Below are 24,139 nucleotides of genomic sequence, written 5' to 3' on the forward strand. Positions count from 1 at the left end.
ATTTTACAGTCGAATGATAGTTAGTTGTCGTCTGTCGAACGTAAACATCGTAGGACTACATTTGCTGTTTAAATTCAGTCTACCGTTGGAATATGGAAACATAAAAATCGCATATGCATTTGGTAAGAAAATGTCACTATTTTTTTTACGACAAATTACTTTAATACAATTAAATACATCCTTCCATGTTGATATAAGACTGTAACTTGCCCAGTAGGGAAGGCGGGAAATTCGGTTTTCAGAAGCATCATCATTGGTGTCTAAACAATGTTATCCAGGGTGTTGATGTTTCCTATAATATTAATATCAATAATTCAGTTAATTGTAAGAAATGTTAAAAAATGATAAGATTTTAATCAAGCGACAATATTTAATGTAACCAGTAAATAAATAAATTTACACTGGTCGGGTGAGTCTGATATACACGTCTCTGATTGAAAGTTAACAGCCTTTGAACTTGAATATTGTCCAATTTGGGTATGGCTATTGTTAGGCCTACTGACTAAGCTTACACCCAACTATATGTTAACTAGATTGGCACGGCTAGAATTTGTGAAACAGTCAGCACAATAACGTCGGATAACAAATCAACCAATAAGCGGCCTAGCTTCATGTAGCTCTTTAGTCTTTAATATGTTATTGTGACATGACCTATTCAGTCTGATCTGTATTTTATATTTCTAATAATGAACGTTTTTGATACATTATTCCTTAACACAAACCAGAGACCTATATATATGTATAGGTCTCTGCACAAACATAGTAATCTTTTGGATAATATACATGTGTATTTATAGAAACAAGATTATTTTAAAAAGACTGAAATGTAGTGTTCATGATGATCAGTAGGAATCGATTAACTAAAACAGAAAGTTTGAGAAAGGTCCTTCCGTTTCCGATCATCGATGGTAAAATTTATAATTGATTAATTTACAGGAGAGTGTTCTCTTTTATATATCAGGAGAAATTGGCACAAATGTCACTGTCAATGGATAAATGCATATCACTGACAATATTACATGGTGTTTATACTAGCTGGTCTGACTCTCGGTCTAAAAGAAAACCATCACTGACTGTGGCGACTGAAGGGTGCTGTGATAAACCTCGTACATTTTAGTGCAGCATATCCTTAAAAATGAGACATTTTATTTAACCAATGCAATTTGTAACTGTAACTAGTCTGGTTTTGCCTAGTGTATATATTTTTCACATCAAAAATACATGTATTGGGTTGTGAACAATCTTTTACTAATAACACAATAAACAATTACAGTACTGTAAACCCGATTATTAAAAGTTTAAAACCAATTATCAGATTAGTTTGCCCTGCCGATTCCAACTGATCATTGATTTTGATTTTTAGCTGATTATACAACATTACTGAAATGTCTTACATGTACATAAATATACATAAGTTATAGCCAAATTAAGTTTGAGCCAGCTGACATGACAGAACAAAAATTTGTTAACTATTTTTTTTTTACAGAAGTATGGAGACAATGGAGAGCCATCCAGAATTGAATAATTTACCAAGAGAATCTTCAGAACTGCCTGTACTCGATCAACAAAATGTTGTAAAAGAGGTTTGTGATTTTACTAGTAAACTAAATTGCATTACCCGATAATAGTCCTACGTGGTCATTGTCAGTTTAGCTAATCACTGAACTGATGAATACTAACTCAATTGCAATGAAAATGCTATATTAATAATATTGATTTTTTCATCAAGTCCAAATTAAGTTTCCATTGGCATGCAACATTGATTTTAACATTTAAAGATTTCAATTCCTCAAATTTAAAAACTGATCAATTAAATAGCTGTAGGGTTCATATGTACAGGGATAACTCTGAAGGGGGCCATTTGCCCCATATTTTCCAAAATGGCTCACCAAATCTCGCAAATTTCTTCAATTTCTGAAATCTTGTCAAAATGGCCCATGATTTTTTGGCCCAGGATGAACCCTGTATAAACTATAAATTTTCTTTGATTTTAGGAATCTGGTCATGACCCTAGAGAATTTGAAGAAAACCCAGAAGATAAAAACAATTTAGCACCGTTAAGAGACTCTGAAACATCAAGTATTAAAGTTATAAAAAAGAAAAAGACTGCTGCATTTCAAGCTCCGAATAAGGTATCAACATCTATGGTATACAATCACAATTTCAGATTAAAAGATAATGGTAGTCTATTATTTCATCTGAGGCTGGTGATATTGAAGATGTCATCTAGTTGAAGTAACAATACAATGAACCATCAATACAGTCATATCCAATTACAACACCTATATGATCACTCTACATCCCAATAATTTTGACAATTGGACATTTTCTTATAGAAATAATTAAAACAGTTGTTATTAGCTGTGTAATAATTAGGTAAAGTTACAATTAACTTGATACAGGCATGGGATACTATTAAACTAATTGGTGTTTGTTTATAGCTCTTTACACGAACATACCGCAGCCTCCCAAAACACACATACGCACTCACCACACACATGCATGTCGCACGCACGGGAGGCCGTCCTTAAATGATCTTAGATGTTAATAGGACGTTAAACTAAATAAACCAAATCAAATCTTTGCTGAATAATTTGTCCGTGTTTTCTTTATAAGAACATTGGTGATGCAGTTGGGAAAACAAAAACTCAGAAGAATAAAGAAAAGAAATCCAAGAAGAGCGTAGATCTGGCGGAAAAGGTAAAATTAACTGTTCAACATAATTAGAAATATATTGAAACCATTTTACATTTTGTTGCGAATTACTTAAATCAAGTGGATCAAATTGATTGCATGGTGATAAAGTAATGACTAACAGTTTAAAATTTCTTAAACTTTTTGATTGTTGAATTTATTTATATATAAAAACAAAAATTGGAATAATTTATTCCTGCATTTACTAGTACTAGCTAAAATATTGATTCAGTATTTTAAAAAAAGTCTTGACAATATCAGCAATCTCTACATTCAATGATTTGTCAAATTTGATTTTAGCATCTTTGAATTTGATTAATTACTGGTAATAACAACAAGAATGACGAAATGAAATGCTCAAATCAGATTGGTGACCCATAATGAAAACATGGACTCCATGAAATTATTTTTGATTGTAAAATTTGTATACAAATGTGTTAAAAGGGATTACAAGACAACTTGAAGAATAACAAGGATGAAAAAACAGGAAAGAAAAAGAAATCTAAAAATTCAGGAGACACAAAGGTTTGAAAAACGATTTCATTTAAATCTTATTTAAGAGATACTGATTATGTAAGAGATGTCAGTGAATCATGTTACTGCTGCTGAGCGACAAAGTACTTAACTACCTGGATGATTGTAATTGTTGATTGTATAGACACAAACAGTAATCCGCATTCCAATTTGTGTTGCAGGTGGCAGTGATTTGCTGTACTTGAAGAAGGCAGAGTTTGAATTAAAATGTTGACAACATCAGGAAATGAAACATAAATTCGGCACATGATTTTGTATTCACACATATCAAAATAACGACAGAAAAAGAGATTTAGAATATACAGTGGAACAATAATATTGACAGCATGTTCTGTTTGTCTCTCAGCCGATTAAGTTCAGAATACAGGAAGAAACCCAGACATGTTTATGTACCGGCATAAGGCCTGCTGTTAAGGCCTACTGCTGCAATTAAATCTACGATCTTTATCAGCACCAGTGTTGTCGTTTAGTTAAAGTTGCAGTTTACCTAGCAGCCAAGGCTATTATATGTTTATGTAATTGCAATTAAAAATCACATCCATAGGGCTTGGCACAGATTCCCTATGGTCATATTTAGTATTGTAGGGACCTGTTAGACCTAGATGTTGTTTACAAAAAGTTTGTCACACATGCATACTCAAATTATTCCTATCGTTATTTATGAAATAATGCAACTTAAAATTCTCCCCTGGGGAACCCCTGTATACAGCCAGACACTTGTACACAACAAGTCGATGTCCTTGACAGGCATTGAAGCTCCGCCTACTATAAGTTATATGTCCAGTGAGGAAATGTTTTACTCTATGAGGCTGCGGTTTATTTGTATTGGATGATGTAATTGATATTCTTCGCAATAGCTTTATAATTTCATCGTCCACAGATAGGATTCAAAGGACACATTTAGAAAGTGCAATCACCTACATGTTGAGTATTGATGATGTTAGTCAGTTCAATTGTTGAAATGATATATATATTATTCATTTCAAGGTCACTGGGGTCAATTGTATCTTTGAAACTTAATGAAATGAGTTTAGAATTATAGGTAGTGACATTTGGTCTCAATAGCTTGCTGTGATGAAGTGTTAATTTGCACCACCATATCATATATCAAAAGTAGGTCACTGACCTACATTTTGACCTTTTACCTGCATCAAAGGTCAAAATTGTCACTGGAATTTCTTTAATACTTGGGACCTGGGATCAAAAGGATCTGGCTATAAGGCATGGGGGTTCACTTGCATCAAACTTCTCATATGGCTGACTAATAACCTAAATTCATTATATCATCAAATGCAATTATTGAATTTTCGAACATAGTAATTCTGAAACATTAAGAGTGTAGAATCAAGTTCCAACACAATTTAATCATCTGTGCATTCTTGGCATTTAATTTCATGTTCTGTGGGGGACTGTAACTCATTGGATTGCCTTGTTTCCTTTAATACTTCTTGACCTTGGCCAACTTTTAAGTCATAATTCTGGATTGCTCAGTTTCATTCCAAACATTTTTAGGTAACCTGAGACAAAGTCTCCAGTAACTGATTCTAATTGCCTTTTGTCAGTTTCCCGTTTGTAAACAATTTACATTCTCGACTTCTTCTCAATAACTGAGAGGCCTAGAGACATGGTGTTGGGTCTAAAGTATGCTGGGGCAAAGGGCTATCAAGATTGTTCTAACAAATGACCTTGACCTTCATTCAAGGTCACATGGGTCAAATATGTTAAATCTTTAAATTACTTCTTTCTGCTAAGCAATTATGCCCAGAGACCTGATATTTGACATTTAGCATGCCAGGGAGAAGAGCTATGATCAAGATAGCTGAAAGGAATGACCTTGAACCTCATTGTAGGATCAAATAAGCTTAAAAATTAAAAAGACACTTTCTCAATACCAAGAGGCCCAAAGACCTGATCATTAATATTAAAAGATATTTCAATTTTGAAGGGGATTTTCCTATAAAGTTAAACATGTGATATTGCATGTTCTTAGTATTTCAATTCATGACTCAAATTTTGAAAAGATTTTAAAAATTCCTGAATCTTGCCCCTGATTGATCCCTGATTACCGTCTAATTAGCCATGAGATGTACAACTAGTTTGGTGGTCTGGAGCTTGCTCATCCATAAGACTAGATTACCCTCACCTGTTTGTGTACTTGTGCTTGTGATTTTCCTCTTGTGTCTTGTTTCACAGGAAGGTGTTGAATCAAAAGAAGTAAAGCCAAAGAAGGCCAAGAAATCAAAAAAGGAGAATGACGCTGACACAGAAAAAGATTCTATGAAGGAACCAAATTTGATCGGTGATTCTCAGGTTCCTCCTTCTGTAAGTACTTGAAACAGAACTGCTTGTGCTATTAGCTGACTGAGGAGTTTATACAAAACTAGGTTTATGTACTTATGTACTTTGTATGAAATATAAATTACTTATAATTTGTGTGTAATATTACAGGTTTAGTAATTTATGTTCATTTTGTATTTTGTAGGATAATTCAGTTCTGGAACCAAACTTAACTGAATGCAATAATGATGGCATTGCAAAAGATGTTAAGAAGAAAGAGACGAAAAAAACTAAGGTAAGAAAACATGTAATTTTCTGTACACCATGAATTTGTTGTATGGGGTTTCCTGCCAGTTTTGCATCAACTGCAGTCTGGGGAATAATTTCCTTTGCTATATGTTCACCACAGAACTAGAATATTGCATGTTGGCTAAATATTGGAAGTTTTTTGGTGACTGCACACCTTTACTGCCTAACGGTTTTAACATGAAATTCAGTACATGGGTCTCATTTTATTGTGTGTTTTTTTTTTTATCAATTAGTCCTTTTGATTACCCAGCAAATATTTAGATGACTACAGTACATGTGACATTATTATCATTATCATTCTTATTATCTTTGAAAATTCTAGATCAGTTCTGTACAATAAAAATTATCTTCTTTTTAGGATAAAGGAAATGACAAAGAACCTGCCAAATCCTTGTCGGATGAAGAGTGGGAGCAACTATTCCAGTCTGCCATTGACCGAGTCTTGAACACACCATTAGACCAATGTAAATATATGTCATTATATTTGTATGGAATTGAAAGGAATAGACTGTAGGCAAAGGTGACTTTACCAACATTGCCATAATACATTTGTAATTAAATTCAAACAGCACAATATTTTTTTGATAAAATCTCCACTATTTCTTTAAATTTCAAGTTGAAAATTTAACGTTTATTGTAGATTTATTTTGTTTTCCTTCGATAGTTACACAAGATAAAGAAATTGTACGTAATAAAACCACACAGAACAAGGTTGAGGTGGAGGAAAGGGAATGTTGGAATATGGATGTAGAAGATGATCCTCAGAACACCAGTGATGTGGCAGTCAGTATACTCAATGACAAACAGAGTGTAGGTCCAGACCAAGTACAGGAGAACTCCAGAGACCATGATTTTCCTATTGAGGATCAACATATACAGTAAGAATACCAATTAAAGCAATTCAAAATTTGAACTTGACCTAAATTGAGTTTATGACACTTGATCAGATGATTTCTTTCACTATGTAGGATTATATCGGCCATTTAGCAGAGCTCATTCACTACAGTTGACCATGGACTACAATGAGTCTATGTTTATGCATTGGCCCCAGCGGTGGCCAAGTGGTTAAGGTGTCCTGACACTTTAACACCAGCCTTCCACCTCTGGGTTGCGAGTTCGAAACCTACATGGGGCAGTTGCCAGGTACTGACCGTAGGCCGGTGGTTTTTCTCCGGGTACTCCGGCTTTCCTCCACCTCCAAAACCTGGCACGTCCTTAAATGACCCTGGCTGTTAATAGGACGTTAAACAAAAACAAACCAACCAAACCCCATTCCCTATTTCATATTTAAGACAAATTTCCAAAATGTTCAGTTTACTCCAGAAAAAATGGTTCCCAAGCTTCATCCCAACTAGTGTTTTTCAACTATCAAATGCAAAATCATAATATAAGATATTTAGGTATAAGAGCCAAAATATTGCAAAGTGATGGAGAAGTCAATAAAAACCAATATACCAAATAGTAACATGAGAGCAAACAAAATGACGTACAATAAATAAAGTTCAATATATTTCAGAATGATAGAATGCGCAGAAGTGCAGGAGTTGAATGAGAACACACCTGAGGGAAGTGAATTGGAGTTCAATGGTGAGGAGGACAAGAAGCACCAACATACCCCTGTTGTCCTGTTGAAGAAGGCAGTAAAGAAAGCTGATAGGAGCAGTGCTGCCAAAGTTCTTGCACCTAGACAACTACAGTTTCCAAAACCCACAAGTAAGAAATTTGCGTATTAGAGAAAATATGTTGTAGAAAACTCGGTATGGACATATCAATTTTGGTTTTCCTACCTATGTAGGTTCTATGTTATCTGTTCACCTGACCCAAGAGACTAATTTGCTAATGTCCATTGCCTGTCTGTCAAAGTCAAAGGAATAAAAGGCAGAGTTTTTAATACAATTTTGTCCATGGCATTTTGTATATAGTTTAAGTTATCTTGATTAGAACAATTTTTGATATATATACAGGGTGTTCAGTAGATTTTAGAGTAGCTGGCACAATAGAAATAGTAGGTGGGTATGGGGGGGGTCTCCCCCCGGAAAATTTTAAATCAAAGAGGCCAGATATGGGTTTTTCCACTATATAACAGAAGTTTTTGGAACTAATTGAGCAATAAAAAAATGCACTTTTTACCTTTTTGCATGTACATTTTTTATATATATATGTATTGTAAAACTTCTGAGTGTACCAACTGGTGTTTTTGTTTTATTTAGAAGTTTTTGTGAAGAATTAATGATATCTGTACAGTCATGTCTTGTGTCATTTTTAATAGAAAGGTCACAGTTCCAAAACACGTAACTGAAACTGAACAACTTAAAAAACGCAAATTAAAGAAAAATGATATATAAAACACGAAATACATTATTAAAGGCTGTGATTTTACTTCTTTATTGTGTGCGTAATAATTTTAATTCATTACGCCGATTCTGTGTCAGTAAGTTACGCAGTGTGACCCAACTACATGTCAATCACGTCAGACGTTGGTAATCATCTCTCTTCAGAGGATCGCACTCCATAGTTAATCATACGGTTATATTGTACCGTTGTGCGACGATGAACAGTTCAAATGCATCTAAATAACATACCCTTTTGTTTTTTCCTTGAAGAGACTTCAAAAAAGTCGTTTATTCGTTTCATGATGAACCGGAAACATGTGCTTGTAACTCATGGTCAGTTAGACGTTTTTATCGCAGCGCGAAAAAAGCATCACGCACAATACCTAGATTAACATTGATCGGTGTCGTGAAGAAGCTTGTTGTTTTCTTCCGACGGTGTTTTGACAGCATGGACAAGTGAACGATGAGTAATCATTGAATATTATATAAATAAGGTTGTGTTTTATTTGTTTCCCGAACTCCCCAAAGTCAGAATACGTTTCACAACATTTTAATATGTAAGTAGACATCTGAAAGTAGCTGGCGCCGGGAGCAAAGTAGCCGGTGAAATGCGCCGGTCGCCGGCTTATTTTGAACACCGTGTATATATGTATAACCCAAAGGCTGTGTATTCTTTAATCAATCACAATGCAGGGCTTTTTCTGTAGGCTTTTTGGGGCCGTTCATGGGACCCATTCCCAATTGGATTCGTTTTAAAGCCAAATTCCAAAAATTTGCAGTTTACTCCTTAAAAAATCTTTCCCAATTCACCAATTTTCTTCCCAAAATGTGACAAAAAGGCCCCATCCCAAAACAGTGAGTAAAAGCCCTGCAATGCAAATATGTAGCAATATGTGTTTCCTTTTAGAAAATTCTGAAAAGCAAGGAAAACAGAAGGGAAAAAAAGAAAAAAGCGAAGTTAGTGATGTGTTAAAGGAAAAGATGAAAAATCTCCCAGAAAAAAGCGAAATAACCGCGGATCATCCCCCAAGAAGTAAAAAACAGTTGTTGATGGAAAGAGAAATTGAAGAAACAGGTAAAGTTCAAAACCATAGATTTTTATTATTACTTGTACAAAAAAGAAGATATAATGTCCCTCTTGACACCTGTTTTTACACTTATAGGATGTTACTAGCTGTTGATGTCTCCCTGACACCTGTCCTCATGACCCTGACTGTTTGTGTCTCCTAGACACCCGTCCTCATATGACCCTGGCTGTTGATGTCTTCTTGACACCCGTCCCCATATGACCCTGACTGTTTGTGTCTCCTAGACACCCGTCCTCATATGACCCTGGCTGTTGATGTCTCCTTGACACCCGTCCCCATATGACCTTGACTGTTGGTGTCTCCTTGACACCCGTCCCCATATGACCTTGACTGTTGGTGTCTCCTTTACACCCGTCCTCATATGACCTTGACTGTTTGTGTCTCCTTGACACCCGTCCTCATATGACCCTGACTGTTTGTGTCTCCTTGACACCCGTCCTTATATGACCCTGGCTGTTGATGTCTCCTTGACACCCGTCCCCATATGACCCTGGCTGTTGATGTCTTCTTGACACCCGTCCTCATATGACCCTGACTGTTGATGTCTCCTTGACACCCATCCTCATATGACCCTGGCTGTTGGGTGGAAGTTCAAAGGTCAACCTCGTACAAGTAATCAAAATATTCAGGTTAAATAGCATGCATGTCAGCCCATTTTATGTATTTACTATGTATTTTTACAGGAACTTGGGTACAATGTTCCAATACCACCTGCAAGAAGTGGAGATTTCTGCAAGACATCAATGACCCTACTGAAATTGATGAAAAGTGGATTTGTGAAATGAACAAAGGTACCTATAAATAGTATAATTATTTGATAGATATGAAATTAATCTGGAAAATTGTTACTGTTTAAGCCTATCAACAACATTATTAGTATTTGGTAAATGTTTTTTTGTTCACTGATCTTCCTCAGTTTTTGGCCAATCTCCTTGTAACTGTGGTTAATTGTTTAGTTTTTAGCTTGTCTCCTCGAAGAAGAGTGAGAGCTTATGTTGTCACTCCGGCGTTGGCGTTGGTTTTTCAAATGTTAAATTTTTGGTGCAAGTGTTGAAAGGCATAGTAATTTATGGTAATATGGTCTCTGTGGGGGTTAAACTATCCCCTGTTGGAGTTAAACTAAAAAAAAAATTGGAAAAAAAAACAGATTTTTGAAAATTTTTGGACTTAGAATATTTCTGCGTTAACTTTTTGGTGCAAGTGTTGAAAGGTATTAATACATCACTTTATAATTGTACTAGGGTGCTGATATTTGGCAATAGAGTCCCTCTGGAGTTAAACTATCCCCTGCCGGAGTTAAACTTCAAGATTTTTTTGAAAAGAAACCCAGATTTTTCAAATTTTTGGACTTAGAATATTTCTGCGTATGTTTTTGGTGCAAGTGTTAAGAGGTTTTAATAATCACTTTTTAATAGTGCTAGGGTGCTGATATTTGGCAATAGAGTCCCTATGGAGTAAGACAATCCCTCCCTGGAGTAAAATTTAAAAAAAAAAATGGATTTTTTCTTTTTAAATCTTGTTTTTTTTGTTTTTGTTTTTAAATCTTTGGACTTTGTGTTAAGTTTATGTTGTGAGTGTTGAAAGGCATAGTAATACATGGTATTAGGTTCCCTGTGGGGGTTAAACTATCCCTTGCCAGAGTTAAACTGAAAGATTTTTTTGGGGAAAAAACACATTTTTAAAATGTTTGTGCAAATGTTGAAAGCTATTAACACATCACTTTATGATTGTACTAGGGTGCTGATATTTGGTAAAAGAGTCCCTTTGGAGTTACACTATTCCTTCTTGGGGTGAAACTGAAAATAAAACAATGTGAAAATGCTCACATTAGACAATTTATACCGGTCCACATTTTTCAAGGGAGACAGCTCTCATTAGGATAATATTTTATTAAAAAATTGAAGAAATATGTCCAAAAGCAATTACATTTGTATTTAATATATTCATTTAATCTACAGCAACATAGCTTGTCTCCCGAATGTTTGTCAATAAATAATTTATATATATTTTGTATGTATATAAATTGGTATGGTTTTGAAAATTGCTTGAATTCAAAAAACATAATCTGATCAAGTAAACAATAGAAATATTATTAATGCAATTTGCGAAACATTCCAATTAATATATTTTAATTATCTGTTGACAAACATTTGCGAGATGAGCTTTGCTGTTCTCCAACAGCTCTTGTTTTGAACAGCTTTTCAATTCATCGATTTGTGGGGCCTTTTTTTAAGAATTTAAATTTTGTTTTGAATTCTCTGTCTAATTTATAACTGGTCTCTTTGAAAGTAATTGCCCATTGTAGTTCAATAAATGCTGAAAGATGTACTGCCATTTCCGTACTCATACTTAGTAAGGAAGGGGAAGGGATATAGTTCGCTTCGTCTGTGCTTCAACCTTTAGAAAATAGTTTATATAAAAGATATTTTAATTTGAAGCCCTGAACGGATTTCATTCATATTCAATGCACAGCATCATAACACAGAGCTTATTAATTTGTAGACACAACTTATAACAGCTGTGAAAAGAAAGAGCAGGCTTATGACGAATCTGAACACTTCTACACCAAATATTCCGAGGGCAGTGTTGTGTGGGCCAGGATGGTTGGTTATCCTTGGTAAATTATACACGGTTTTATTCCTTTATCGTATCCATTCATTAGAAAATGTCACTGTGATACATATATGTCCTTTGTGTGAAAGATACATAATTGATGTTTGATAACAAAATATATCTAGGAACTAGGTATGGTATTTGAAACTTATGTATTTGTACTTATTTATATTTAATTATTAGGTTTACAGAAGTTATTCAAGTACATGTGTATTGGAATTTCAAAATTAGAAAATGTATTGTTAGATGATTACTTATTAAACAGCAATGAAGATGATTAGGGTCAACAAAGTAATAACTAAAAATAAAAATTGTTTTGTAAATTTATTTCAGTTAAAAAAGGTATAAAATATTTATATGTCTAGAAAAAGACATCTTACAACCCTGGAAGTTATCTGAATACACTCGGACCATAGCTGGCCCCTACATTTCCAACTCCCTTCTTGCACCTGCATTTTTAGCCCACCATCATCAGATGGTGGGCTATTCAAATCGCCCTGCGTCCGTGGTCCGTGGTCCGTCCGTCCGTCCGTCCGTCCCTCCGTCCGTCCGTCCGTAAACAATTCTTGTTATAGCTATTTCTCAGAAAGTGCTGAAGGGATCTTTCTCAAATTTCATATGTAGGTTCCCCTTGGTGCCTAGTTATGCATCTTGCATTTTGAGACCAATCGGAAAACAACATGGCCGACAGACAGCCATCTTGGATTTTGACAATTGAAGTTTGTTATCGCTATTTCTGAGAAAGTACTGAAGGGATCTTTCTCAAATTTCATATGTAGGTTCCTCTTGGTGCATAGTTATGCATTTTGCATTTGGAGACCAATTGGAAAACAACATGGCCGACAGGCAGCCATCATGGATTTTGACAATTGAAGTTTGTTATCGCTATTTCTCAAAAAGCACTGAAGGGATCTTTGTCAAATTTTATATATAGGTTCCCCTTGGTGCCTAGTTATGCATATTGCATTTTGAGACCAATCGGAAAACAACATGGCCGACAGGCAGCCATCTTGGATTTTGACAATTGAAGTTTGTTATCGCTATTTCTCAGAAAGCACTGAAGGGATCTTTCTCAAATTTCATATGTAGGTTCCTCTTGGTGCCTAGTTATGCATATTGCATTTTGAGACCAATCGGAAAACAACATGGCCGACAGGCAACCATCTTGGATTTTGACAATTGAATTTGTTATCGCTATTTCTCAGAAAGTACTGAAGGGATCTTTCTCCAATTTCATATGTAGGTTTCCCTCTGTGCCTAGTTATGCATATTGCATTTTGAGACCAATCGGAAAATAACATGGCCGACAGGCAGCCATCTTGGATTTTGACAATTGAAGTTTGTTATCGCTATTTTTTAGAAAGTACTGAAGGGATCTTTCTCAAACTTTTTTGTAAGTTCCCCTTGGTCTGTAGTTCTGCATATTGCATCTTGGGACCAATAAGAAAACAACATGGCCGACAGGCAGCCATCTTGGATTTTGACAATTGAAGTTTGTAATCGCTATTTATCAGAAATTGCTGAATGGATCTTTCTGAAATTTCATTTGTAGGTTGCCCTCTGTGCCTAGTTATGCATATTGAATTTTGAGACCAGTCAGAAAACAACCTGGCCGACAGGCAGCCATCTTGTATTTTGACGATTGAAGTTTGTTATCGCTATTTTACAGAAGGTACTGAAGGGATCTTTCTCAAATTTCATATGTAGGTTCCCCTTGGTCCCTGGTGTTGCATTTTGGGACCAATCCGAAAACAACATGGCCGACAGACAGCCATTATCGCTAAATCTTAAATTTTATATATAGGTTCCCCTTGTTTGAAAAGTACTAGAGGGCTGTTTCTGAATTTACACAGATTAGTAAGACTTAGAGGAAGGGAAAAGTAGAGAAAAGATCAATCTGACATGGAACCTATAAAGATCATTCAATGGTGGGCGCCAAGATCCCTCTGGGATCTCTTGTTCAGTCTGTAGCCTTTATATGTTATACAATTTCCCAAGATTATTCTGTTGTTTTTATGTGTTTGGTGTAATCATTGTATCGAATCATTTAAGGCATCTCTAAAATTCTAAATGTCAAATTCAACTCTTGTAATATAACTCTACATTGTAGGTGGCCAGCTATGGTGGAGATTGATCCTGATACAGAAACATTCTTTGAACTTGTATCGGAAAACAGCATGTTTCCAGTAAGTATAAAATGTTCAACAGATGTCATGGTCTGAAATTATATCCTAATCTTATTGAGATCAAGATTTTTTATGTCACCTGAGAAAAGTCTCATGTGACCTATTCTAATCGCCTTTTGTCCGTCATTACATTTTCGACTTCTTCTCAGAACCCCCTAAATAAATTTCAGTAAAATTTCGCAGAAACCTTCTATGGCCAAAGGTCAACCCAAATTAAATTGTATGGTCCCAACTCACAGGGGACTGAGGGGCGGGGCAAAAAGGAGTAAAATTGAATGAAATTTCAAACATCTTCTTCTCGAATAAGGTAGAATCAAACTCTTCATAGATAGAAGGTTCTTAATGTGATCTACCACAATTATGAATATCATGACCCTGAGGTCTCACGTTTACCTGATCAGCATTGGATGACAGTTTGATGGTAGCGATATGCAAATAAGTGGGCTACTCTGTATTCACATGTTGGCCCTGACTGACCCCTAGGGGCTGATAGGCGGGGCCAGAAAGGGTCGAATTAACAGAAATTAAAAAAACAACACCTCTTCTCAAGTCCCAAATATTAAAAGTAGAATCAAATACTCTTCATAGATGGAAGGGTCTGAAGGTTTTAACAAAAATTGTGAATTTCATGACCCTGGGGTCTCACGTTTGCCTCTGGGGAGTGTAAACTTTACTATAGTTTATATAGAAAATCACATTTTTGACTATCATTTGTTTGATTTCTATTAGAATTTATTGTAACTTGATTAACATTATCATCATTGGATGACAGTTTGATATTCACATGTTGGCTTTGACTGACTTCCTGGGGTGATGGGAAGGGTCAGATTAACTGGATTATTTCATAACGCAAGTGACCGTTAAGGCCCATTAGTCTCTTGTTTTCTCTGTGTTATTTAAAGAAACAAATGTGTATAAGATAATGTATATGTAATTAAAAGAAAAGGGAAAAATAAATGTTATTAGTTTCTAAAGTCAAACATATCAATTTTATTTTTACTAAAAGCCTTAAAGAGGTATTTATTGCAACAAGTTGAATTATGGAGAGAAAAAATAATGATTATTCATTTTAATACATTTGGATATTTTTATACTGGTAATTCTTGTATTATATACCTTAAACATTTCAAATTTGTAAGACAGCTTTTATGTATAGTTCTTTCAGTTCAGATACAAATATACATATTGTACCAGATGGTATAAATTTATAAAACATCTTGGAAACTTCAGGTATATAATGATAGAAATGATGTATTGTTCCCAGAGTCACTACCATGTGGTGTATCTAGATAACAAAGTATCCCGTGCCTGGGTTAAAGCCTCGGCGATTCTACCTTTCCATCGAGGGAGTGAGGAATTAAACAAGAGCCTCTATTTGACAAAAGTAGGTGTATCACAAAAAGTATTCCGTTGTGTCTCGTTTCCAGATGTAATGAACCTGCAGTTTAAACAAATGTAGACATTTTTTGTACTGTGTGTTTCCCTGTTGTCCAAAATTATGGATAAGTAATTTCATGGATCGCCTAGAGCTTTAATGTTCAAAACTTCATCTCTATACATGCTTATATTTCTTCATTGTTCCAGTATAGTTTACTTGATAAACTTGTTCGTAATAGTAACTGATTTATCATAAAATAAACTGTTAATTCAATCTGTGAAAATAAATGTGTATAAATTGAATGCTGCATTGATGTAAATAATTATATATGTTGTTCATTATTCATGGTTGTACAATTTTATCCTGTCTACTTTTAGAAATCCAAAGGACCAAATTTTAAGAAAGAAGTTGATGCAGCCAAACAAAATGCATTGGCTGCTCTTGAACTCCCAACTAAGGTCAGGAAAATTTTCACAGTTGCAGCAACCTTTAACAAACTAATATACTGGAAATTGACCTATACATTCCTGTATTAGCATTGACTCTTTCCTTTTAATTTTCTTTAGAAGTATACCATGTAAATGTAAGGAAAACTTTGTAATAATTAATTTTCGTTGAGGTTTTATATGTTCATGTACCAAATAGAATGTGCTCCAAAATATTGCAGAGACAAAATATACTTTCTACTATTTAGGATTTAATTAATTAGTCTTATACTGAAAAACAATATGGCAGATGATGGCCATGTACTTCAATCTCATAACAGCTAAAACGTTGGAGGAAACTGGGAACAATCATTTCCCCCAGTAATTCTGAAATTAAAAAAAATATTGTGCAAATGATGTGCAGATAATAGATGTTTTTTCATCCTTTGCTCGTTTTGCAAAAGGATACTTTTTTGTTTTGTTTTGAAAACATCACAAAAATAAGTACTTGTACGTAGTGAATAATTGAATGCATGAAGTATTCATTTTTCACTGTTTTACTTCTCAGGAGAGACTGAAACAGTTCAGCTTCAGTGCTCGTTTTAAAGGCAAATGGGCAGAGGAGGAGACAAAAAGCAGTAAAGGTAAGACTATTTTACCTGGGCTTTCATAGTAGGCTATAAAAAAAACCAACTTTGTTCTCTGGCCAATTTTTCTGAGAAGTCGAGATGAGGGAGTGAGTTAATTTCTTTTTATCATTTCATTGGTGAAAAACACATAAGGTTTTTTTTTTTTCTTTTCCATTTTGTTTTTTCAAACCAATCATTATCCATTTCATATTAACTGTTTCAAAATGTGGGTGGAAATGAGTTATAATGGTTCTTTGTCTTTGTTTCTCATAAATAAGCATGTGCCCTAATGTTTGGTTAGATATAGTGGATATTACAGGATCATTAAGGACTAGTTGGTGATACTTTTTCCTTACATTCTTCTATGAAGAATAATGAGGAAGATTTTTTTTTTATTCATAAGAGATGTCCTCAGAGGGTTTAAGTTTTGGTTTGAAACTTAGGGAGTTTCCTCCCTTTACTCCATCAATGTGTAATTGACCACCTTTACTTTCACCTTTACTTTTTTACTTAGTTATAGTGATAGACTGACTACATGTACTTAAAAATTATGCAAACAAAAAATAATTGACATTTAGCTACTGACATCTGTTTGGCTGCATGTTCATGAATAACAGTAATTTCGAAAAGTTGAACAAAATTAATATTAAAAAATTGATTATTATCATCAAATCATTAGATTACATAAAGAGATTAATTGTAACGACATTTGAATTATATTTAATCGGGTGTTCAATATATCTTCTGTTGGATTTAAACAAAAGTCTAAAGATGTTGAATTTTATAGACCTTCATTAATTTGGGACAAAATGGAAAAAAAAGAAACAGAAAAAATTAAATTTTGGCCAACTTGTTAAAAACGAATAGATTTTTTTCATATAATTATATGTATGTAAAAAAGAGTAAATACAATTGAAGAAATATATTAATTAAAAGAAAAATAGAAACCATCAAAAACATTATATCAATTACATGGGTATACTGAAATTTACCAAGATTTTACTTTGACAGTGAAGAAACATTGTAGAGTGAAGTTGACGACAAAGAAAATCAAAAACAAAACAAAGAAGCCAGAGGAACAAACAACTGGAAAATCTGTGGTAAACCATGACTTGGAAATGTACATGTTGGACACGTCTACTGTAGATGAAATGCTATCTGAGGAACCAGATTCAATCCTGAAGGGAATTGAAGATGTGTTAGATTCTCTTGGAAGTAATATTTTGAGTGATGATAATGGTAAACCTTTGTTATTTTAATATACTATTTTTTTGGAATCACTTAAAAACTTATGTTTGATCAGTGACAATTCTCAAATAATCATTTTTTGATTAATCTAATTAAAAGGAAATATCAAAGCATATTTACTGAAATAACTAAAGTCAGGGCAGACATATTTTTAAACACATAGCTATTGATCAAAGAACAAAATGTTTTCATGGCGTTATTTGTGAAATATTGTTCCATTAGTTAGTTTTTAGATCTCTGAATCTCTGTAACGGAACATTTTTGTGTACTTCTTTGAATTTCTGGGTTTTTTTTGTTTGTTTGTTGGTTTTTTTTTCTTCATTTTCATGTCATGAATTTTAACTGTATACTAATCTATTCCCTCTGAAGCTTCTGATTTAGTTTTATGGTAGGCTTCAGTGAAAATCTTGTATAATTGTACATTATGTAATTTTATACCTTGTTTTTTTTTCAAATGAAGAGTACATTCCAACAAATTCTGAACATGAGGACACAGTATCTACAGAGATCAGGAGGGATGTTTCTCCAGCGAAGGAATCTAAAGGTAGGTCAGTCAATCTGGCATGCAACTTCAATTGTGAATAGAGACAAAAACATGAAATTTTTAAGAGTGGAGGAATAGAAACAGCCTGTTATTTTTCATCTCAAAGTTTGAGATGGGGACATTTCTTCCCGAAATGAAATTGTGTTTTTCCATTTCTTCCCAAAATGAAATTGGGTTTTATAAAAAATAATTAGTTCCTATTGTATCATTTAGAAAAGGATGCAATGTTATGATATGATGTTATCAATTCTTTTCAGTGATATTTTGTCTTTAGATGTACAACTCGAATGTAAAATTATCAATTATGTATATAAAATAAACTCAAAAATAACCGTAGCACTAATTCTGTTCATATGTTTTCGCATTTCAGCCATTTGTAAAAATATGGTTTTCATTTCATAATGACACAAAAACATAATTATTGCTTTACGAATTATAAAACACGTAGTTAAGTCCATGGCCAACGATATTTTCTTATGAAAATGTATATACACATTTGTGACAATTTAACTCGTTCACTATGTGTACCTAAAGAATATTAAAAGCTAAAACTTTTGTATGTTTTGAGAATTGAATATTAGAAATAGACATACTGTATGCATTGACAGGTAAAAAGAGGAAACACTCGAGCAAGCAAGGAGAAAAACCTGTCTCCAAGAAATCTAGACAACAGAAAATTGAAGGAGTACCCAGAAAAGATTCTGACGATAACAAGAAGCAAAAGGTGAAGAAAAACAAGAAACTTGCAGTGAAAAAAGTCGAGAATAAAAGTGATTCTTTGGTGAGACAATCAGTAGGATTAGCAGAAATGAAAACCAAAGTTTCCAATGTTTCAGAAAGTGACACTTGTGTGGAGAAAATTGAAGACTTATCCGGGGAAAATTTAGTGAAATCTACCACTACAACAATGAAGTTTGACAGTGATATTTTCACTATGGAACTAGATGATGAAGAGTTGAATAATCATCCCAAGAAGAAGAGCACTTGTGTGACTAGCAGTCCCCCTGTCACACCTGAGAGAAAAAGCAAATCAAAACCAGTGGCAATAACAATGAAAAAGAAATCAAAGAAAAATCTCTTTGCAGTTCCTGATGCAACTTCTAAGGGGAGACCAGATGAAAATTTCAAAAACAGTTCTGATGACATAGTGTCCCCAAAGAAGCCTTTGGAAAATGAATCATCTGTGGACTCAGAATTAACCTCAGAAGAAATTTCACATAAGAATGATGTAAAGTGTTCATCAACAGATGAAAAGAATGTGAATATGTCTTCAAAAAAGAAAGCCTGCCCAAAAAAGGTCTCCTTTTCAGCACCTGCTACAGTGACTATCGAAGCGAAGGCAACTGTAATGCCTGTGAACAAGGAAGGGGATCTTGTGTCTTTTACAGATGAGCAAACAGTGCCAGATATGCAGACACAAGAATCGGACAATGAGGACGATTTCTCCTTAGACCTACCCGTATGTGACCAAAAGTCTGAAATACAAGAGGTCAGAATAACATCAGTGTCTACCTTGCCTGTAGCAGTGGACACTGAGGATGTGTACGACTCGGATCCATTTGATTTGATGGAAGAATGATTGATATCTAATGCATATAAAACAAAAGGTTGCATTTCTAATTTGAAAGTAGCAACAATCCACATACCTAGGGCTATTCTAGTAAAATATCTACCCAACAGGAGGACTGGAGGTTGGCCAAACAGGGATCAAAAACAGAAATGATTAAATTAAAACATTGCCTTAAAATATGATAAATATATTTTATTCTCCACCCGACATTAGTAGAATTTCTTTATTAATGGAATTCTGTTATAGGAAATGTAATTTACTGGAATAGCCCTATATGGCTAGCTTTAAGAAAACAAACTGTTGAATTTAGTTTAATTTGAGCTATTTCCCACCTTTAAGTTTTGTTAAATTATATAGGTCTGAAATACAAGTTAAATCGTATTAATCTTTAAATGTACAAAACAAATAACGTTTAATGAAGATTAATACCAATCAATTGCTTATATTGATATTCAACCAAGTAATTTTGAACATTTCTGAGAGAGAGACTTGAAATTCATTTTATATATTTTGTTCAGCTTATATGTAGTATTTCAATAGTATTTCTGAGATTCTTAAATTCTTAAACTTTTGGGAAATTAGTTAAATGTCAAATACGTAATTTTAAAATACAGACCAAAATATTAACTGTAAATAACATTATCTTTACAAATTTTTTTTTTCAAAATGATTGTATACATTGTACTTATACATATTCAGTTGAGGGTGTAAGTTGCCATAAGTGCCTTTTCTATACACATTTTATGCAAAATCAAAATTGCCCTGCCATCATATAGTTTCTCCATGTAGAAGTATTTGAAGAGATGGCAAGTAAAAACTTGAAATATTATAGATCCATCCTTTTGACTATTACAGCATATATAGACATTGAAAATTGGAAGATGTCAACCCACTTTGTTATTAATTGAAGGGGGAAAAAATCACTATTATCACGAGAAAGGCCGTTCCACTTTCTTCAAAATCCTAGATATTTCATAACATTTATGTTATGGAATTGTTATAATCAGTTTTCCAAATAATTTGTATAAAGGAAAACAAAAATCTTGGATAAAATGAAAGTAATATCATTTTTGTGTCAAAAGTCAGCCAAAATTACTATAAAAAAACTTTGGTAATTAAAGAGGCATTCCTTCGTTCGGACATCAGAAACGTGCAAAGTTTCTATTGATAAAATCTATGCCCAAATGAGGATTATATGAGTTTTTGAATATATTTTGAGTATATGAATATACAGAAAAATGACGTTTCGTACACAAATGACATCTGCCTTTGCGGTAATTAGTGATACTTCGGGTCAAATTAAGAATTTTTATTATTTATTTACTGCTTGCGAAAAATACACATTGCCCAATTAGTTTCATTTTGATGACATACACTTTGTTCAAACGAAGGAATGTCCCTTTAAGATAGCAAAAGACATGATTCAGCCTGTTAAGCATACAAGAGTGTTAAGTACCAAGGAGAAAACTGATTAACTAATACAAAGACCATATGGATGCAGTATTAAAACCGATTTACATACCAAATGTGTTCAGTATATGAAATAAGGTAGGTCAAAAACCATGTCTATTTGGTATCGGGTTCATAATTTACAGTAGATAGTTGATTTTGTTGATCGTTTTATTTTATCAGTGTTATTGATTTTGTTACCCTGTTCCTAGTTGAACTCCACTGGGTATGTGTTGAAACTGTTTTATCGAAATGTTAATATTAACTGTATTTTAATTTATAAACTGTTATACTCTATGAAAAGGTATATATTCTCCATATTTAATCATTTCAAATTTTAATCAGTTAAATGTTATTGAAGAAAAGGGGGAAGTCTAATTCAGTCATTTATCAGTTGATAGTAACATTTTAACTCTTAAACGAAATACGTCAAGTTACCATCTATCCTGCAGTGCTCATTTGTTTGGTAATGTGCATTCTAAAAATTGTTCATTTTCCCCTTAACTTAGAACTTATGAATAAACTTGGTTTAAACTTGGTTTGGAATAAAATTGTTCTGCTGATCATTGAAACAATACCCAACTCAAATCAACTTCTACTCTACAGACTATTTTACAGTAACACCAGTAGCTATACCAAATTGCTTTAATATTGGCAAACTTTGATCAGAATTTGACTGCATCAGTTTAAAACTTTTGCGAAATAATGAAAATTATAACTTATTCGAGTGATTCTTTGCATTCAAAGCTAAATAGATAACAAAATAAATGGTTACATACATTATTATTTACACTAGTTCTTGAATTGATATACAAATAAAAAAATGTATAATAAATTCCATATACTGTTATAACAGATTATTTGATCATGACCAATGTTTTTCTCTGAAAGTCGTGTTCAGGCCTCTGTTGAAAGTTAAGATTTTATTTATTGCATTTCATGTTACTGTTATATCATATTTTTACATAAAAGTTAAAAGTCTACTATTAGAGATAATCTAGCTCATTATTGCTTTATTAAGTTTTTGTTTTAATAGCTACATATAAATATCATATGGTTTTTGTTATAAATTGTTACTGGTAATTTATTTCATTAATACTAATTTATTGTTATTGACGCTATTTGCAAATCGTAAATGTTAACGTTACTTTGTAAGTGTTTGTCTAATGTTAGAAAGTCATTGCTATACATTTCTCATAACTATTCACTTGAAAATCATGCTTGATAGAATGTTTTTAAACTTGATGTATTGAATCAATATTACTAGTAACATAGCAAATAAAAAATATGTGAGGGCATAAATAATTTATGAATGTTGGGTTGAATTATACACAGAAAAACTTATATATTTCGCTTTCGAAGATTAGACACTAGGATTTGATGTTCGCTTTTAAGTATTCTTAACACCAACAATACTTCCATAAATAGAGTATTGGATAATTGATAATTATATAACTGATTTCTATAAAAGATATTTCAATATTATTTAGAAAATTCACTCTGTCGATTCTAGTATAAGGTGCTTGCAATGAAAATGTCCTTACCAAAATCTGGATTAGTCAGTTTTATGGGTTGGATATAAGATAGATGATACATGTAGTATCATATACAAAATGCAATTATGTTGAATACTAAAAAAGGTCACAGTATAAAATATCGTTTGTTAACATTTTAAGGACACCTACAGATTGTTCTATGTTGGAAAATGTTTGTTTACAAAAAGTTGAAGAATAAATTGTTTGTTTGACTAGTGATTTTGTTTGATCTGTCTGAAATCACCGGGGGGTTTAATGTCCATATCACAATGAATTTGTTGGTGATATTATTTGTTTCGCTATCAAATTAGATTGAGGGATACATATCTGTTACATATGATGCAGGTCTAATTGTTGTCAAAAACGTGTACATCTGTGTGCTTCAATTTTTAGCTCACCTGGTCCGAAGGACCAAGGTGAGCTTATGCCATACTGTGGCGTCCGTCCGTCCGTCCGTCAACAATTGACTTCTTCTTCATAACCGCTGATCAGAATTTGAACAAATTTGGTCAAAAGCATCCCTATGGGTAGGGGACTCAAAATTGTGCAAATGATGGAGCTGACCCCCTGGGGGCCTCTGGGGTGGGGCCAAAAGAGGTCAATTTGGAGGTATTGATATAAACGACTTCTTCTCTGAAACCAAGCAATGGCTATCGCTCATAATTGCCTGGTAACATCATTATGGGGTGTGGATTCAAAATTGTACAAATGATGGGGCTGACCCCCCAGGGGCCTGAGGGGCGGGGCCGAATGTGGTCAATTTGGCTATATTGATATAAACGACTTCTTCTCTGAAACCGAGCAATGGCTGTCGCTCATATTTGCCTGGTAGCATCACTATGGGATGGGGATTCAAAATTGTACAAATGATGGGGCTGACCCCCCAGGGGCCTGAGGGGTGGGGCCAAATGTGGTCAATCGGGCTATATTCGTATAATTGACTTCTTCTCTGGAACCAAGCAATGGATATCTCATATTTTACTGGTAGCATCACCTTGGAGTAAGAGTTTGAAATTGTACAAATGACGGGGCCGACCCCCCCCCCCCCCCCCCCCTGGGGGCTGAGGGGCGGGGCCAAAAGGGGTCAGTTTTGCAAAATTGAAATAAACGACTTCTGCTCTGAAACTAAGCAATGGATTTCGCTCATATTTCCCGGGTAGCATCCATATGGGATGAGGATTCAAAATTGTACAAATGGTGGGGCTGACCCCCCCAGGGGCCTGAGGGGCGGGGCAAAAATTGGTCAATTTGTTTAAACAACTTCTTCTCTGAAACTTACAGTAGCAATGGATATTACTCACATTTGTATGGTAGCATGGTTATGGGG

The 24,139-nt window shown here is 34.0% G+C and overlaps 1 protein-coding gene across 3 annotated transcripts; it reads left to right on the forward strand.

Moving 5' to 3' along the window:
* Positions 1-2: 2 nt before the first annotated feature.
* On the forward strand, positions 3-23,028 carry LOC117344830. 3 transcript variants are annotated; one of them, XM_033907667.1, is made up of 20 exons: positions 3-122; positions 1,487-1,583; positions 1,995-2,132; positions 2,617-2,700; positions 3,139-3,219; positions 5,422-5,550; positions 5,711-5,800; positions 6,173-6,278; positions 6,476-6,692; positions 7,331-7,527; positions 9,055-9,222; positions 9,919-10,026; positions 11,738-11,852; positions 13,959-14,034; positions 15,299-15,418; positions 15,790-15,870; positions 16,406-16,481; positions 17,478-17,705; positions 18,175-18,258; positions 18,867-23,028. In XM_033907667.1, the coding sequence occupies exons 2-20, from the start codon at positions 1,491-1,493 to the stop codon at positions 19,835-19,837; spliced, it is 3,162 nt and encodes a 1,053-aa protein (XP_033763558.1). In that variant the 5' UTR covers positions 3-122; positions 1,487-1,490; the 3' UTR covers positions 19,838-23,028. The 3 variants fall into 3 exon arrangements, with proteins under 3 accessions (XP_033763558.1, XP_033763559.1, XP_033763560.1); XM_033907668.1 differs by having other exon boundaries at positions 6,479-6,692; XM_033907669.1 differs by lacking the exon at positions 3,139-3,219.
* Positions 23,029-24,139: the final 1,111 nt, after the last annotated feature.

Source organism: Pecten maximus, chromosome 16, assembly GCF_902652985.1.
Source record: "Pecten maximus chromosome 16, xPecMax1.1, whole genome shotgun sequence".
Taxonomy (NCBI): Eukaryota; Metazoa; Mollusca; class Bivalvia; order Pectinida; family Pectinidae; genus Pecten; species Pecten maximus.

Excerpts from the sequence above, each read along its gene's own strand:
- LOC117344830 (XM_033907667.1), top strand. The coding sequence starts at position 1,491 with ATGGAGACAATGGAGAGCCATCCAGAATTGAATAATTTACCAAGAGAA. Across the intron at positions 14,035-15,298 it reads CGGAAAACAGCATGTTTCCA|AGTCACTACCATGTGGTGTA; the intron begins GTAAGTATAAAA and ends TATTGTTCCCAG. Across the intron at positions 16,482-17,477 it reads GGAGACAAAAAGCAGTAAAG|TGAAGAAACATTGTAGAGTG; the intron begins GTAAGACTATTT and ends TTACTTTGACAG.